Source organism: Hemibagrus wyckioides, linkage group LG14 (assembly GCF_019097595.1).
Source record: "Hemibagrus wyckioides isolate EC202008001 linkage group LG14, SWU_Hwy_1.0, whole genome shotgun sequence".
In the NCBI taxonomy this organism is placed as follows: Eukaryota; Metazoa; Chordata; class Actinopteri; order Siluriformes; family Bagridae; genus Hemibagrus; species Hemibagrus wyckioides.
Window position 1 is genome coordinate 20,665,968 of NC_080723.1, and position 18,472 is coordinate 20,684,439.

An 18,472-nucleotide genomic window follows, 5' to 3' on the forward strand; every position below is an offset into this window, starting at 1 on the left:
TATCATAAAACTACCATACCAATACTGATTTTTTGATGTCTATTAAATAGGTTGAATAAATCCCAAAACAGTATGCATTAAACTCTTCAAGTCATGTTTTTCCACCTAATTATCTTTGCACCGTTTCCATAAAACAAACAGCATAAAACCTCCTTTAAATTTCAACATGGCACGAACCTTTTGGCTTTCCATAGCGATTTCCTTTGTTTCTAGCCAGAATCGCTGAACCGGGGGCGTCGCTTCACACGTGGGCGTGTTTTGATCGGATCCCACTTGCAGAATGTGGGCGTGGCTTGTGCTGTGTGAGTGCATTCCTAAAGGACCAAAAACCTTGTCTCCACCCCTCCGGAGTCCAAACTCCGCTTTAGTTGCGTTTGTTTTGAAATTTTTTCTCTGCGAAAAATAAAGGAGGCTACCATGGGAAGAAATTTATAACAACAAGAAAAATAAAAATAAATGTGGGAGAAAAGCAGCCTGGACTCATCAGAGCAGCAGGACAGAAGTGCAGGATTTACCTAAGGGGGAGTAAAGTGAGATTAGACTCCTGGACAGGTTCACACACGCTCCGGAACTTTTCACACACATTTCGGTTCAGTTTCAATTCGGACTATACTTTTTTATTTTTTTATTTTTTCCCCGTTGCTGGACTGTGGGCTTTTGTTGATTGAAGATGGTCTCAGAGGAGGACATCTCAAAGGAAGTGCTCGGTAAGACAATTATTATTACTAATAAATAAATAAATAAACAAACAAACAAACAAAAATGGCGATTTGTACCTGTGCTCACAGGTGAGACTGAATGGAATGGAATTAGACTCATTAGATATGAATAAGTTAATAGTAATTAATAACAACAACAACAAACAACAAAACAAAGGCATTATGATTATTGTTGTTGTTGATTAGTTATTGTTTATTATGCTATTATTGTTGTTGTTGTTGTTGTTTAGTAGTTGTTTATTATGCTATTATTATTGTTGCTGTTGTTGCTGTTTATAATGCTATTATTGTTGTTATTAATTCTGAAGTAGTGTGTATTGTTGTTTATAATGCTTTTATTATTATTAATAATATTATTGTTGTTGTTTAGTTCTTGTTTATAATGCTATTATTGCTGTTGTTATTAATTCTGATAGTGTTTGTTGTTTATAATGCTATTATTATTATTATTATTATTATTATTATTATTATTATTATTATTATTATTATTATTTACAAGTTTTCCTCAGCCATTCTCTCAGAGGCTCTGTGATTATAAAAGAACAGGAAGACTTATACTGTTTTCTGTCCATTAATCATACGCCTAGATGGGCGTTTATAGCTATTTTGTGTATATTTTGTATTCATGTCTGTGTAGAACAGGAACCAGGAACCTCTTTAACTGTATCTAGTGACTATTACTGCTGTTCTAATTACTAACTAACTAGTATACCTGTAGTATACTTGTTTCGATACCTAAAGTTATTTATAGTTAATAGGACCTGATTTCCAGCACTGTGACGGAGACCTCTAGAGGTCCCTGGACCCCATTTTGTGAGCCATGGTCTTAAAAGATCCTGTACAGATGATACACATATATACAGTAAATAAAACACTGCTTATTGATGGATATGTCTGTAGAATTTCTCTACATGTAGTTATAATTCCACACATAATGTATAATGTTCTAGCTGGTGCAAGAATCATTACAGGCTTGTTATCATTGCTCAACTCACAGAGCACAGAGCAACCTGTCTAAACACGTCCCAGTCCAGGCTGAAAGCTTCTAGTGTGCTTCGAATTTTAATTTTTTTATGAAAAATTCTATACGAATGTCAACCATACTATGGATCGTGAAAGGCAGGGGATAATTAACTACTGTATCATGAATTATTCTAATGTACATAGTGTACAAAGATCAGTGGATAGTATAAGTTAGAATCAGTAGAATTTTAAAGGAATACACGTCACCTGTCAATCAAATATGAACTAAAATATTTTATTGGTTTGTAAGCTTTTTAAAACTTAAGACATTCAAAATACAGTTTTGTAGAAATCCAGATTTAAGGTTAGGAAAGTGTTCAGACCTTTTCAGGTTTTGTATGCTTTTTTTTGGGATGTAGATTTATTTTAAAATTAAACTTTATTACATTAAACCTTTTGGTTAATATACACACAATATCTATTCACCCATGGAAATCATCATCACACACACACACACACACAAAGAGGCGTGTTCCTTTCTAAATCATGGTTAATCAACTGAATTTGCCCCAGGTGGACTTCAGTCAGGTTCTGGAGACACCTCAAGATGATCAAAAGCTCCATTTTGAGTGCCTTTAACTGGAGATTTTTGTTTTAAAAATGTTCTTGCTCTGTCATATTGTGTGTTGGTGTTGGTCTTTTGGGGTTATGGTGCCTTAGTGGTTAGCATCCATCCATCCATACATCCTTTCTCTACACCACTTATCATACTAATTGATGGGGAACCTGGACTGTATCCCAGGAAACTAGGCACACATGGCAGAGTACATCCTGATGCCAGTCTATCGCAGGGTACAATCAAGCACACTCTCACACACTGCAGACAATTTAGAGATGCTAATCAGCCTGCAATGCAGGTTGGACTGGAGAGAAAACCGGAATATCTGGAGGAAACCCCCAAGACCTGGGAGAGCATGCAAACTCCACACACACATGGAGGAGGTAGGAATTGATTCCCCAAATCCTTTCAAACCCCCCATACCCCAACCCCCAACCACACACACAATATGACCAACTCTGAGCGAAGATTCAAGTTTTTTAGAATTTTTGAAAAATGAAATCTCTAATTTAAAGGCACTCAAAATGGAGGATTTGCTTTGTCTCTAAAACTTGACTGGAGTTCACCTGGGGCAAATTCAGTTGATTTACCATGATTTAGGAAGGCACACGCCTTTGTTTGTTTGTGTGTGTGTGTGTGTGTGTGTCATGATTAAAAGCAAGCCAGGAAATCCAAGAAACTCACAATAGACCTCCACGATCATAGATCAGAGAAACAGTATAAGATCATTTCTAAAGTGTTCATCAATCCATAATTGTGAATGGAAAAAGTCTGGAACAACCAGGACTCTTCCTAGAGTTAAATCTTTCTCTCTAGGAAAGTGACCAACCACCCTATGGTCAGTTAAGCAAAGCTTCAGAGATAGGAGAACCTGCCGGAAGGGCAACCATCTCAGAAAGTCTTCATCATGGTACTGTGGAGAAGTAGGATATTTCAGACAAAAGTTCTTTATCAGCTGTACAGGCAAACATATACATGCTGTAGATCCTCCCTGTTCAGACAGAATACACACGTGTTATATACACTGTTTTGCCTGCATGAGTGTTAGTGTTTTGACACACTGCCCTCGGTGTGTACTGTACGTTACAGTATCAGTGCATTCACACTGCAGTGAAGTTTCAGTGCTGCTTTTGTTAGAGTTCTTATTACTGAACTCAGGTCTGATAGCAACCTCTAATAACCTCTCCCCCTTTTTTTCTTCCTCTTTCACTTCCTTTCTGATTACTCACTATTGGGATTTGTTATAACCTCTCTCTCTCTCTCTCTCTCTCTCTCTCTCTCTCTGTCCCTCTCGCTCTCTCTCTCACTCTCTCTCTCTCTCTCTCTCCCCCTCTCTCTCTCTCTCTCTCTCTCTCCCCCCCCTCTCTCTCTCTGCACCCCCCCCTCGCTGTCCCTCTCTTTCCCTCTCTGCCCCCCCCCCTCACATTGTCCTAAACATCAACTGCTTATCACATCTCACTTATTATGTCGGTCTTATCAGCTTCCTAAGTATAAATAACATCACTGACAGTATAGCTAGAATACACAGCGATCTGCTCCACCAGTCATGAAGTCATTAACAGTACAAAATGGCACAAGTTTCAAGTTTTAGCTTTATTTGCATAAAAAGTGCTTTACAATTAAATTCTTATGTTTTTTATTTGTATACTCCATAATTTGAGGCTGACAGTCAAACACCATTTACAATCAGGATGACCATAAAAGCATTTCAGTATGCACATTCCTATCTACCACAGCTATATCTACCTTCAAGTAGATATGAACCAAACTGGTGAGTAAGAGTTAAAAGACCAGGTGATGTTCAGGTGTTTCTATTAAAGTGGGCAGTGAGTGTATATAGTGACCAGAAAAAAAAGTGGTAAAAAAATATTATCATTGGATATTAATTTCTTTTACTTGGGCTTGATTTACTTATCACTGTTTGCCTTTGAAGCAAATTTCAACCTTTTATCTTTATCAAAATATCTTTATCAAAAGACAATAAAATAAATTTATATTTTGGATATATACTCCAGTTTTTTTTGTCTTTCTTTCAAGATGACCTCACTCGCTGTGTTTATCTGCCTCCCTTTCATAGTGTCTCTGTGACATTATAACACCTACCCCTACACACACACACACACACACACACACACTCTTTCTTTCTTTGGAAAATATTTTCACGTGATCCAGAAATCCAGAGTAAAATTCCAGCGATGATGTCACCAACCCATTTCCCATCTGACTTTAGTGCAGAGTCAAAGACAGAAAGAGACGAGACAAATGAAAGGCGAGACCTTCAGGAAGTGAAAGAGTTAGACGAAAGGTCATAAACCCACAGCCTGCAGAAATGGAGTCGAGTCAGACCTTGACTTCGTGTAATCTCGTGGTGTGAAATTTGTATTCGAAGCCACTCTGCGGGATCGACCGTGAATATACAGGAGACTGGAGCACATGGTGAATAAAGTCTTTCTGTCTCTCTGTCTCGGGTGTTTTTGTAGAGAGCGTGCAGGATGCCGTGGGCCGACAGCTCAAACTGAGCCTGAGAAAGAAGGTGCACCTGGAGGGCAAAGGTGACAAACAGGACACCCGAATCCTGGTGAGTGAAATGTGTGCAGAAGTGTGATTTTATTCCCATGGGAAATTATTACACCATTATTACTGACAAACTGTATAATATTAACTGACACAATCATGTATAATCAATAATAAATTAAGATATATACAGTCTCTGCAAGTAGCCTCCTGATGGTCCAGCGGTAGGATCCCGTGGTTCGTTTCCCGGGCAGGGAGCTGACCCAGCCACTGAAGAGTTAAATCTCAGTGCCGGTCCCAAGCCTGGATTAAATGGGAGGGTTGCGTCAGGAAGGACATCCGGCATAAAACCTGTGCCAAATTGAAACATGCGGACCAAATGATCTGCTGTGGCAACCCCAAACAGGGAGCAGCCGAAAGAACAACAACAACATACAGTCTCTGCAAGCAACGATTCAGGGGTCCAAGCACTTTCGACAGTGTAACAGAGCCATTTCCACTGTCAGTGATTTTGCCCCAAGCTGCAGTTTGAAGGCAGAACTTCAAGCTGTTACTGATAGCTTGTTGCACTTGCCTTACGTTTTCGGTTGCAAATGAACTTGAAGCTTATTTGTTAATATCAGGTCAATGTTCTGAACAATCAGTATGTGCCAAATTTGGTGTTATAGACGAATTGTCCTTTAAATCTAAATGATCTCAATGCTGTCTGTGACACATCCTGTGTTACCAGGGGAATAATGGAACAGGAAACTTGCTTTTCAGCTTTGTTTACTAAAAACACACACACACACACACACACACACCCCGTATTTTTCATCTCTCCTTTGCGGCTCTTCTTTATCTCCTCAGTGCCGCTCACTGAAAAAGAGAGTACTCATTAAGAGCGTCCCTCACAGGTGCAGCCTCACCATTACCACTCATTCTCCTGACTCCGTCCCCCATTCAAGCGATCGTGTTTGACCACACCCACAGACCCCAAGCCCCCAATCAACCCCACCCTCTGCTGTCACGCTGTGATCCAAATGATTGTACCAAATCTTTGGGCAAGAAACAAAAAAGGAATTTTCAATCCAAGTAAATATGGCCGACTTCCTGTTTCAGCAAATCACACATTTATTTACAGCCGGAACATTCTGCATATTCCACTTAAAGAAGAATGCGATGATAAATTGTTCAAAAGTTATAAGCAGTTCAACTGAATTCTGAATTATAGTGCCCCTAGAGAATTCACACGGAAGACAAATGTAGTAGAAGTAGTGGAGGAAATGGACATTATGGTATCTGTTTACGGTGTTCTTGTTCACTTCTGAAAAAAATTGACCTATTGTTGGTGTTAGTGCTTGAAGTGTGTGGACAAAAATTGCTGTGTAGAATTCTATCCCTCTACAAAATTCATGTAAAGGTCTAGTCTACAGATTCTCATGCCAAAGTATATTATTATTATTAATAATAATAATAATAATAATAATAAAATACAATTTCAGCAAGGTGATTACATGCATCTTGGTGCTTGGCCCCTTAATAATAGGTGAAATAAGAACCTGAAGATTGGCTTAAGTGCAAGTTTTAGATGCTAGATAATTCTTTTATAGAAATAGATGACTCAGGGTTAAGCATTTTGGTTATATTCATAAACATGTACTGTAAAATTGTCTCTGTTCCACTCACTCTTAGTATATATATCACACAAACTGCACTGCATTCCACAGTCAAGCCTCAACTACTCTGATTTCTGATAAGGAGAGTTATTTAAAAATTTCCCCCACTGATATACCTTATCTAAAACAAGTCCTGCACTGTGATTGGCTAGTAAGTAAGCAACAAGGAAACGCTCTAGCAGGATGATGCAGGATGAGTATTACTGTCCCATTTGCAAATTCGTGTCCATTTGTACAAATATAAAGAAGGTTATGAAGGTTAAGGTTCGCCACAGAGGTGGGGTTACAGGCATATTTAGCACCTATTAGTGTATTTTCTATGACATTTATATGTTGATATCCAATCAGATCAGATGCAAGAGATGATGTTGGAGAGTAATACATAGTGCATTCTGATAAAACACTGAAACAAAGATGCAAAAATAATAAAATGCAGTTATAGGAAAATAATCAACAGTGTGGTCTCATTAAAGGAGGATGATGGTGTTTATATCCAGAGAGACAGTTATGACATGGACAGCTTGTGGGACAAAAATAACCCAAATTAATCCATCTGTCCGTCCGTCCGTCCATCCATCCATTATCTATTACTTTCTATCCAGCGTTTTATTTCTGAGCTAAAAGAGATCCAAGTTCTAGTAAGTTCTAGTGGTGAACTTGCCTGAGATGTGGTTTAATCGCGATTGAGCTGTGGCTGTGTCCTGTAAGGAGCTGTGGCTGTAAGGAGTTCATTAGAGTCTCTGGATGGTGGTGTGTGAGCCAGATGCTAAAGGAAAGCATGAGCCGTTGCTCTGGTCGTAATCAGCTCCAGCAGTGTTGTAATCTCAGTAACTGTAGTAGAGTCATGCCTCAGTGACATCAGTTCAAAGCTCATGGAGCTGACAGGTGCTCAGAAACACACCCTCTTCATTGTGTGTGTGTGTGTGTATGTGTGTGTGTGTGTGTGTGTGTATGTGTGTGTGTGCGTGTGTGTGTGTGTGTGTGTGAGACCAGAGGGTGTGGTTACACGCTGCTGTAATCGGATTTCTGTGCCCGAGGCTATGTTATGAATCTGTGCTAAAAATGCAAGATCACAGTTTTGGGGTTTTTTTTCAGGTTCCTCACATGGTCTTGTGGGTTTTGCATGACTATCAGCTTTACTTAAAAGAACAACGTTAAAGGCTCAGAAATAGGTTCAGCTCTGGGATTTAAAAACCGCCCACATTATAATCACTAATGTTATTAATATTATTAATCATTTTTAATGATGTAGCTCTAAAGTCTTAATAGAAAAAGAAAGAGAATTGCTGTGTCTCAGTGGTCAGTTGTGTGTTGGTGTGACACCATTGTGTCATTGGAGTTATTAGATATGAATAAAATCGCACACAGTTTGAGTGTTTTTAAGGAATCTGCGTGTTTTCTGTACCCCTGAGCTCGCTGCTTTTCATGTCCTGACCTGACGCAAGCAACATGCTTCAAGGTATGCAGAATGAAACTCACACACACACACACACACACTCTCACACACACACACTGTCTCCCTCTGCATTCCAAGCCTTTGCACAGGATTCAGTAAGAGATGCCCGACAGCAGCCGTGATCACTTCCTCTACGGCTGTTAGTGTTGGGAAACAGTTGTTGGTGTGCGTGTTATTCATTATTGGAGAGAAGTAGAATGGCTACATTGTGTGTGTGTGTGTGTGTGTGTACGCTAATGTGTGTGCTTTGTTTGATTGAGACTAAACATTTCTCTCCGAACACTCAAACAGGATCAGGATGGAAATGTGAGTGGAATGTTGTGGGACACTGAAACTCGAGCACTGTCTTGTCTCAAGTGCGCTCACACACACACACACACACATTGCACTACATCCAGCAGCTCTAATGCAATTCTGCAGCACAGTCAGGACACTAACTCCCACACTGCAGCCCCGCCCAGTGGAACAGGACCTACAATAATCCTGTAAGGAGCTGAAACTCACACCTGTAGAGGTGTGGTGTGAGGTGCACCTTATACCCCTAACTACACCTTTGGACTCTGCGTCACTGTGAGGAGCTGTGAGGGACTGACCCTGCTGGCAGCTATTATTTACACATGCATGCACACACACACACACTCTCTTAGAGAGAAAGACACACACACACACATGTGCACATATAGTCTAAGAGAGATAGAAACACACACTCACAGTGTCTGAGAGAAAGAGAGAGGCTCACACAAAAACACACACACACATAGTCTGAGAGAGAGAGAGAGAGAGAGACAATCTTAGAGAGAATGAGACACACACACACACAGAAGAAAGGAAGTTCTAAGAGGAGTGTGATTAGTATTCAGGAAATCTCAGTACTGTAACTTGAGTCTCTCTCTCTCTCTCTCTCACTCACTCTCTCTGTCACACTCTCTGTGCGTCCCTCTTTGCCTGTCTTAATTTCTCACGGTCTCACTCTGTGTCTGTTTCATTGATTCTTTTTTATTGTCACACCATCTTTCTGTCTCATTGTCTCACTCTCCCCATCTCTCCCTCTCTGTGTCTGTCTGTCTGTCTGTCTGACTGTCTGTCTCTCTCTCTCTCTCTCTCTCTCTCTCGCTCTCTGTCTCTTTGTCGGTCTGTCTGTCTGTCTCTCTCTCTCTCTCTCTCTCTCTCTCTCTCTCTCTCTCTCTCCCTCCCACCATCTTTCCCCGTGTCACACAGTCTGCTTCTGGCCTGTACTCACAGCACACGTGCAGCAACATGCAGATTTATGACCACGTAATAACAAAACTGTTACTGTTTCTGAAAGTGTCAGTGACTCTTGAGCATGTTACAGGAATAAAGATTTGCTTGCTTTATATAGTGACCCTCAAAACCTAGATAGAAATAACCTGATTAAATCAAATTCATTGAGCAAAATTATCCAACATTAATCAAGTTTTAGGGCTTAGACGAAGATCCGATCTCATTTCAAGTCAAACTGATGCAGAAAGAATAAAACACTGTTCACAAACTTTAGAGCAGCACTGTTTATGAAGTAAAATGAAAGTGCGTGCTTCTTAGAGTCACTCTTTTTAGCAGTACACTGGCGAAGGGATGGAAAGAGACTTTTCATTCACTTTAAATAAATGAAGGATTTTCTGACTGTGAGTCTGATATAAAACGAGTCAGGACCCTTTCAGTGTGTCTTTTTCCCTCTGTTGGATAACCTTACACAGAATTTTACTGGCTGAAGAGCTGCTTTGTAGAAGAACAAGCGACTGGGGCATCTCATCTCAAACATGGCTGATACATATCTGGTTAAGCTTTCTTTAGTTTTCTGTTGTGGTTATTTTTCTTTGTTCATTTCTGCACTTAAAATACATATCAACTATAAACACGCAGCTAGTTTGAACGGTCAACATTTGCAGATTTCATTTCCTAACTTAACCCTTATCCCAGTGCACTGGTGTTTCGGTCTGCCAGTGGAATGGAAATCGACTCAGTTCAGTATAAGCAAGTAAATGATGTTCTGGCGGTTAGTCTGATATAAAATGAGTCATGTTGGATTTCAGTGTGTTTTAGACGTGTGTTTTTCCCTCAGTTGGATAATCTCACACAGAATTTTACTGGTTGAAGATCACATTTTAGCTGCTTATGAACATGGGGCATCTCAGAGAGCAGAAATGGATTTGAGATCAACATTTACTTTGAAGATACAAACATTTCTGTGTGAATGTTTTTGGGGGGTTTTTTTTGGAACCTTTCTATGAATATTTCACCCCTAGTAGGCTAGGGAAGAACAGAAATACTTAAACCTCGACAAATTCTTAAAATCCTGAGTGTCTACTTTCATATGAGCTTTCATATTAACCACCCCTGTGGAGTGAGACATGACAAAGACAACATTCAATATTGAACACGAACACAAGGGCGAGTCAGTGTCGTAAAGATCATAATTTGATATGAGGTGTGTCTGTGTGTTCAACCAGCTGAAGCATCTCTGAACTTTTTTATTTTCACACTCTGAGAAGAAGTTTCCACAGAGCCGGCCAACAAGATGCTTAAATAACCTCACGGCGGTTTGTTTTTTAACCTGCTGCTCATTATTAATGTTGTTATTACGCTGAGCCGCATGAGGATTGGTTATATCTTGCTGCATGCCGCGTCCTCAGTTCACCATGATCATGGCCTGCCTCTTTATTACGCTATAATAATAATTATAATAATTATAATAATAATAGTAATAGTAATAATTATGATAATGACATATAATGTATATTTTATTTACTGTAACAGTACAGAGCTAAGAATGCATAAAGAAACTGGACGAATAAAACCCCTTAAAGTACTCTTGAAGGATTTTACAACTCAGCTGTTCATCTCTATGGACTTGTTACCATGGCAACATACACAATGCTAATAGCTATCAGTTAGCTCAACCATCTTTCCCCACTTAGTCTTAAGATAGAAGTCTAGCAAGTTACGATATGGCACTTGATGAGGTGAGTGGTGAGTCAGACATTCTGTGATTAGTTATAGTTATTCATATCACGGTCTGTCTGAATACTCGATTCTGATAGGCTGGAAGGTGTGTGTTCAGACCTGACGGATGAATGCACAGGTAGTTGCCGTTGTAAATGACTGTGCCGCCTGTAACCTGTTGTATCCATGGTAACAGACAGATATAGTTGCAAGCAGAGTGAGAAAGGGATCGTAAACATGTCTTAATGAACTTATTTAGCTAAATGCATGAGTTGGGAAGTGAGTGGAACTTTATACAGTTGTCATTTGATGAACTGGAAGTGATAACTGAGAAATGAGAAACTAAACAGAACACTGGCTGAACTCAAGACAAGAAGGATGAGGAAGGATGAGGTTAATACAAAAAAAATGACTGAGCAGCGAAGACATTCAATTCAATTCAATTCAGTTTATTTGTATAGCGCCTTTTACAATAGACATTGTCTCAAAGCAGCTTTACAAAAGAACAGCAACAGAGAAAGGAGACAAAAATAAATAAATAAATAAATAAATAAATAAATAAATAAATAAATAAATAAATAAATAAATAAAAATAAATGATTAAATTAAATTATTAAACTATTTTACCCCTATTTAATTTTATCCCTTATGAGAAGCCTGAGGTGACGGTGGCAAGGAAAAACTCTCCGAGATGATATGAGGAAGAAACCTTGAGAGGAACCAGGCTCAGAAGGGGATTCATTCAAAGCTTGTTTGTGTTAATAGCAGAGATGCAGCACAGATGCAGACAATTCACATACACAATCTGTCTCTCTTTCGCTTTCCCTGTCTCTCACTCCTCTCTTTCTCTCTCTCTTTATTCCTCTTGCTCCTTCTCTCTCTCTCTCTCTCTCTCTCTCTCTCTCTCCTCTCTATCCCTCTCTCTCTCTTCCTCTCTCTATCCATCTCCCTTTCTCTCACTCTCTATCCCCCTTTTTCCCTCTTTCTACCCCCTCTCTATCCCCTTCTCCCTCTCTCCCTCTGTTTCCTCTTTCTCTCTCTCTCTCTCTCTCTCTGTCTCTCTCTCTCGCTCTCTATCCCCTTCTTGCTCTCTCCCTCTGTCTCCTCTTTCTCTATCTCTTTGCATCTCTCTTTCCCCCTCTCTCCCTTCTCCTTCACTCCATCCCTCTGTTTCTTTCTCTGTCTTCTCCCTTTCTCTCTCTCTCTTTCTCTAATACCTATTTATAATAATTCAGATGAACATGACCTTATCGCCCTACTTCATCTCTGTGTATGATTTAGCTCCTACGATCCTAGATCTAACGACCCGTTTGGAAAAAAAACTAACAAAATCTAACCGTTATTTTTATCCTTTCAGTCAAATTTTCCATGAACTGTGTCTGTGCCTCAATGCCATGCCTTAAAATGTGGATGTTTTCCTTACTTATTCCACAGCACTGCTGAATTCTTGATTCTGATTGGTCAGAAGATGTTGATGAATTTTCTATAACATCAGCTCAGACAGTAGTTTCTATAGTAACAACTTAAACAGGGAGTCGATTTTACCGTATGACGTATCTGAAGGGAGATCTGTAAGAAGTCTCCAGTGGCAGTGGTTTGTAAAAGTCATCACATTTTGGGGGAAATTGTCAAAAGAAATAAGTGCAGTTGTGGCTGAGGTATAAGAGAGAGTAATAAAACATTTTTGGGACATGCTGTAACGTTAAACCACTTATGCTTCATCACTTCACCGCTTCATGGCTTATTTTCCCATAGCAGCTCGTCCTTGTTGTGTAAGTGTTTAATATTGTATCTGTTGTTTGTGGAATATCACAGTATATAATATAATGACTGATTATTATCCATTTCTCCCTGTCTTACCAGGCTCTGGCTCCACATCGGGCATTTCTGCTGTCAGCTCGAGTTCCTGCTAGGGTGAGTGCATGTGTGTGTGTGTGTGTTTGAATTCCGAGACATGCTTTATCCTGTTTACCTCCCATTTTATTTCTCTCCTGCCCTCTCTCACACACTCATTTTTTTTCCTTATGCTTTTTTGTCAGCTATTTTTAAAGTGCGTGTGTGTGTGAGAGAGAGAGAAAGAGAGAGAGAGAGAAAGAGAGAGAGAGAGAGAGAGAGACAGTGTGTGTTAGTCATACATGAGCTCTATTTTAGTACATTTCTCACTAATAACGAATGCCCAGATGATGTTTAAAGCAGATACAGTTGGAAAAGGAAAGGTCTACTAGTCTAAGTGTCTAAGTATAAGCATTAGCAAAGTGTGTGTGTGTGTGTGTGTGTGTAGCTGGCTCAGAGAATTTTCCCATGAACCTGCAGCGGGAAAAGAACCAATGCCAGGTTTAAACAGCTGGATAGACTGACATAGACTGACACATGCACGTGCACACACAAACACACACACACACATTTTACTATGCGGACCTTTCTTTCCTTGCAGAGGCATTTGGTCACAATCGAGATATAATAATATGCACGCACACACACACACACACACACACACACACACATGTTGATTCTTACATTTATTGAGCTTTTTGCATTAAACACCACATGTATTGTGTTAGGATGTAGTTTGCTACATGTCTGGTCAGGGTGCAACAGGAAGTCCTGGAGCTCTGCCTATTTAAAACCCCTTGCACAATCTCACCATGTATCAGAGGGATTCTGGACTTGTTTATGTGGGTTACATGGCCAGTCCATTGGAGCTAGACCTAAAGGATCCTCACGCTGATGCTCACAGAGCTGGTTCTGTTAAAGAATCTGTCCTGCCACTGGATCCTCATGACTGACTGAAGAGAACAGAGGTGGAACTGTTCCAGCTGCTTGGTATACCTCAGTCCATGTTTCACAGCTATATTTAAATTAGAGGAGGTCTGGAGCATTATGAACGTTCATCTTTCTCTAGAGTGGGATGTCTTTGTGCTGTGTCCCTTGTCCAAGCACCTGGCTAGCTTTCTGGATCCCTGCTGTGATCTGTTTGTCAGGGGAGAAGCACTTTTGGAATACAGTTTGAAGAGAACCATGGTGAGGTCACTTGCTTTACCTTGTTGGATACTGAATTTCTGGATGCTGGCTTTTTGGATCTGTTTGTGAAGGGATCCATCCATGGCCTGCTCTTTCCTTCAGGCCGGAGGAGGACTTCTGCCTGTCAGTGTGTTTTGATGCCCCCTCTAAGACCTTGGTGTCAATAGTATGTTGGTGGTCCTCCCAGTGAGGGTACAGTCAATAGCAAACAGTGCTTCAAATATGGGCCTCCAAAGCATCTTGTTTTCGGCTGTGCAACCCATCCTGATAGTAGGTCAGGTCCTTGACAGCATGCCGGAGCATTTGTTTGGAGAATAGGTTGAAAAGAATCATAGTGAGGATGCACCATTGATTTATGCCATTGGAGCTGCTGAATCTACAGATGTATGGCTTTTGGATCCCTGCTGAGATCTGTTTGTCAAGGGATCTATCCCAGGCCAGGTATTTAAACCCCTCCAAAAATTCTTTAGTGGTGATTCAGGGCTGCTTTTTCCTGCAGGCTGGAGAAAGACTTCTGTCATTCCAAAATAGATTTTAGATCACTTGGAGACCTTGTTGACAGTAAACCCATTCAGATGGCATATCATGTGGATATTAAGGTCTAGGTCCTTGACAGCACACAGGATCACTTGTTTGGAGGACAGGTTGAAGAGAACCATGGTGAGGATGCATCCTTGCTATATGCTGTTGGAGATGCTGAATTTCTCAGGTGGCTTTCCCTCAGAGAAGACCCCGCCTGTCATGCCATTATGGAACAGCTGGATGAGGGTGCTAAACTTGAGTGTGTAGCCTAGTTTTTTGAAGATGATTCAAAGTTCTAAGAAAGGTTCTTTTTAACAAATAGGTCCTCATTTGATTTCGTCAACTAGTCATAGTTGGTCCATGTCTTGCTACTGTCTCTGTCCATATCAATATAGTCCAGTGTGCTGGACAGTGTCACTAACTGTCCAGCAGACAGTTTATTGTTTTGCTAGTCAGGAATGTGTGATGGAATTTCTGAAGGTGGGGGACTGAAGGTCCACCAAGCTGCAGTTGATCAGTTGTATAAAATGAGATAAAATGTAAGTTGCTCTGGATAAGTTGCTGTTTTAGAAATGCTGTAATTTGGCATGGTTAGGGTGGCTGCTGCTGTAATTTGGCATGGTTAAGGCTGTATAGATTGGGCTTGGGATGTTTCCAGTGATGCTGAGCAATATGTACCTTTGATGTGGTGCAGATGAGGCTGTGGTCTGAACAAGCACTCTGCTTCCCTTATGGCCCCAGTAATTAGGATTTCAGGGTGGCTAATTATGACGTAGTTGAACATGTGTCATGGTCCAGATCTGGGGTACATCCAGCTTCTTTTGTTCTGGTTCACCATCCTTAGCAATGTGTTTGTGATGGTGAGTTCATGCAAGGCAGATTTGCTCAGCAGTGCTGGGTCATTTCTGTTCATCTTGCAGATCTTGCCAGGTTTGCCTAGCTCACTCTTCCAGGTGTAGTGAAGTCACTGATATGTACCTTTCACCATTAAGGATAACTCTACAGCATTGAAGTGTTTAGTAGTCTCTTCCAGGCTGTTCAAGATGGGTGCGTATGCTCTTTTGATTAATACATGCCACTTTGGGTGCAAGGGGGAAGTAAAGATTCATTAACCTTTTATTAAGTCTCGTAGGCAAGTCTGTAATTTGTTTCATTAGACTGTTTTAATGGCAAAATCGTTCTGTCTTCATTCAAACTTTCCAACAGAAGGTGTTCCCACTCACGGGTTCCCAGACCCTTTGTGAAAAATTGTTGCGCTCAGGGTTTTTTTTGTTTTGTTTTGTTTCTGTTTTCCAGATGTCTTGAGATCTTGTTATCACAAAACACCTTCACCCTAATTCTAATCTAACTTTCTGCTTTGTTTCTTTTCCCAGGTAGAACAAAGCTTCAATTTCTTCGACATTCAAGTGGTGGGCAGCAGCAGAACAGGCCAGGTGTGTTTCTCTTCATCTGTTTCAACTTCAGTCCGTATGATCTCCAGCCCACACTCGCATATAATCTAACAGACAGCTGCTGTGCAACACAGACATGGGCCAGCCGAGATCAAAAACACACAGCAGGTCTGGCTTTCGAGTCACTTTCAGCTTGGAAAATGAGTCGGAAAATGAAAAACTGACTTATTTTCTGCTGTCACGTGTCAGATATGTGCGAGTGAAAAGTCCAGTAACAAATACAGAAAGACAGCATCGAATTCTCTATCGTTTGGAAAAGTTCCAACGTTTATTTGAGTTTATTCAGCACTTCAGCTACTGTTAAAGACACCAGACTTACAAATGATATTTAACCTAGTGCTTAGCAATATGACAAAATGTCATTTAATGAAACTTAAAGACATTTCTATGACATAAACAAAACAGAGCTGTGTAAATAAACTATTGAAAGCATTGATAAGTTATTTGTATCAATTTGTATTAAATACACTTTAAAATTAAATTAAAAAATAATTCTAAATCTAATAATGTAAAAATCTGTAAAATATTTGTAAACCTATAAATTTAATAATATATTAAAAAATTATAAATTGTAAATGTATATGAATATAACATATTTTGATGCTAATAATAATAATAATAATAAATATTAATTATTTTAAAGAATGTGTGCAAATCAGCTGCTGTCAATCAGAGCTTGGATTTGCTTTTAAGAAATTGATAGAAAAAGATACCACAATACACCTGACATCTCAGTAAATGTGTTTCATGTAACAATTTAGAAGAATATCCATAGTGTCTATTGACAAAGACCCTATTCCCCGGGACCAAAGAATCAGTCCTGAGGCAGCAGACAGTTAGACAGACTGCCCTACAGTATACTTAACCCCTCACCTTCGTACCCTCGCCTCCTTTTTGCCTCTTTTTGTTTTATAATAAAAGCTGCATTGTGTTGTAAGTAAAAAAGGTGCCTTATGGGGACCAGATAAATGTCAACTCAATATTACAACTGATATATTACTAGCTTTATATACACATTTGTTCTCCAATAGGAGAAATCAGTAGATGTACAACTAGCTGTGCATATTGATGTGTGTGTGTGTGTGTGTGTAGCTGGTGGTGGACTATGATAAAGGACAGCTGTGTGTAAAGCTAAGCTCTAACGAAGAGGTTGATGAAGTCATCGCTCAGATAGGAATCAGCATACAGGAGCACTGCCCCGGACTCAACCCACTGTACGTACACCTGTCTGTCTGTCTGTCTCTCACTGTCTGTCTGCCTGCTTGCCTGTCTGTATTCCTGTCACTCTGTCTTTCTCCATCTGTCTCTCTGTTGGTCTCTCTCTCTCTCTCTCTCTTGTCTTCATATGCCTTAACTCCTCCATGTATGTTTGTGCGTGTGTGTGTGTGTGTGTTAGGAGGGTCATGAAGAAATTATCACTGAAGCCCGCTGAGAGGACGACCAGTCTACAGGCACTCTGGGAAAACAATCCTCCCACCGATACTGGACCCTGTGGTACATGCACGCGCACACACACACATACACACACACAAACACTGACATATACACATTCTAATCTCTCTCTCTCTCAGGTGCTTTCTCTCGTATGTACTGGTGTGTGTGTGATCAAATGGGGCTGCCTTACAGAGCAGAGGTGCAGTGGGTATGTACATTTTCCTCTCTCTCTCTCTCTCTCTCTCTCCTTTTCTCTCTCTCCCTCTCCCTCTTTCTTTTCCTTCTTTTTCGGGTTTTCATCCCTGTCTCTGTGTCCAGGATGTGGACACTATCTACCTCACCCAGGACACACAAGAGCTCAACCTACAGGACTTTATTCACCTGGAGACCAGGTACCAGAAGTGTGTGTGTGTGTGTGTGTGTGTGTGTATGATGTATTCCTATGATGTGGCATATAGGCAACATTCAGAGGTAGGGTGGTAATGAATGTGGTAATGATAAAGAAGAAGATGTTTATAATGGTGATGATGATGATGATGACGATGAAGGTTGTGTGTTTTTAAGATGTGTTTTGTTCTTGTGTCACGGTCAGGGACCTGCTGGCCATCGTGGCAGTTCTGGAGTACAACCAGTGGTTCACTAAACTCTCACTCAAGGATTATAAACTGGTGCGTCTCATCTCACTGTCCTCACTGTCTGCCTTCTCGAAATTTGTTCCTTCTTTCCGCTAATTGGCACTTTGTACTTTGTACTTTGTGTGTGTGTGTATGTGTATGTGTGTGTGTGTTTTCAGTCTACAGATTTATGTGATCAGATCTTGAGAGTTGTAGCTCGTTCTAGCAGATTAGAAGAGCTGGCTCTAGAAAACACAGGACTCAAAGCGTAAGCAAACAAAACACACACACATACACACACACACACATCCATGTCCATAAAAATAAATATGATAAGACGCTATTGCTTAGCCCTGTGGTGATTGCACATCCCTGGTAATGTTACACTCCACAGCTCTTGCACAACCTTATAATTGTTACACACTCCCATTATTGCTGCACAATTCTATTATTTCACAATAACCTGCAGTTATTGCACAGTCCCATAACCAGACCTGCAGCTTCATAATTATTAAAAACTCCCAGAATTTATTGTTGTTG

General features: G+C 40.2%; 1 protein-coding gene across 2 annotated transcripts in view; it reads left to right on the forward strand.

Annotated features, from left to right (window-relative positions):
* Positions 1 to 300: 300 nt before the first annotated feature.
* LOC131364798 (F-actin-uncapping protein LRRC16A) overlaps positions 301 to 18,472 on the forward strand; it is a 37,326-nt gene continuing 19,154 nt past the window's right edge. The window contains exons 1-10 of one of the 2 annotated variants that reach the window (XM_058408164.1): positions 301 to 707; positions 4,782 to 4,879; positions 12,754 to 12,804; positions 15,807 to 15,866; positions 16,977 to 17,098; positions 17,281 to 17,378; positions 17,456 to 17,526; positions 17,637 to 17,710; positions 17,911 to 17,986; positions 18,112 to 18,200. In XM_058408164.1, coding sequence (XP_058264147.1) covers positions 671 to 707; positions 4,782 to 4,879; positions 12,754 to 12,804; positions 15,807 to 15,866; positions 16,977 to 17,098; positions 17,281 to 17,378; positions 17,456 to 17,526; positions 17,637 to 17,710; positions 17,911 to 17,986; positions 18,112 to 18,200 — 776 coding nt within the window. In that variant the 5' untranslated portion in view covers positions 301 to 670. The remainder of the gene's footprint in view (positions 708 to 4,781; positions 4,880 to 12,753; positions 12,805 to 15,806; positions 15,867 to 16,976; positions 17,099 to 17,280; positions 17,379 to 17,455; positions 17,527 to 17,636; positions 17,711 to 17,910; positions 17,987 to 18,111; positions 18,201 to 18,472) is intronic. The other variant, XM_058408165.1, reaches the window with a different exon arrangement.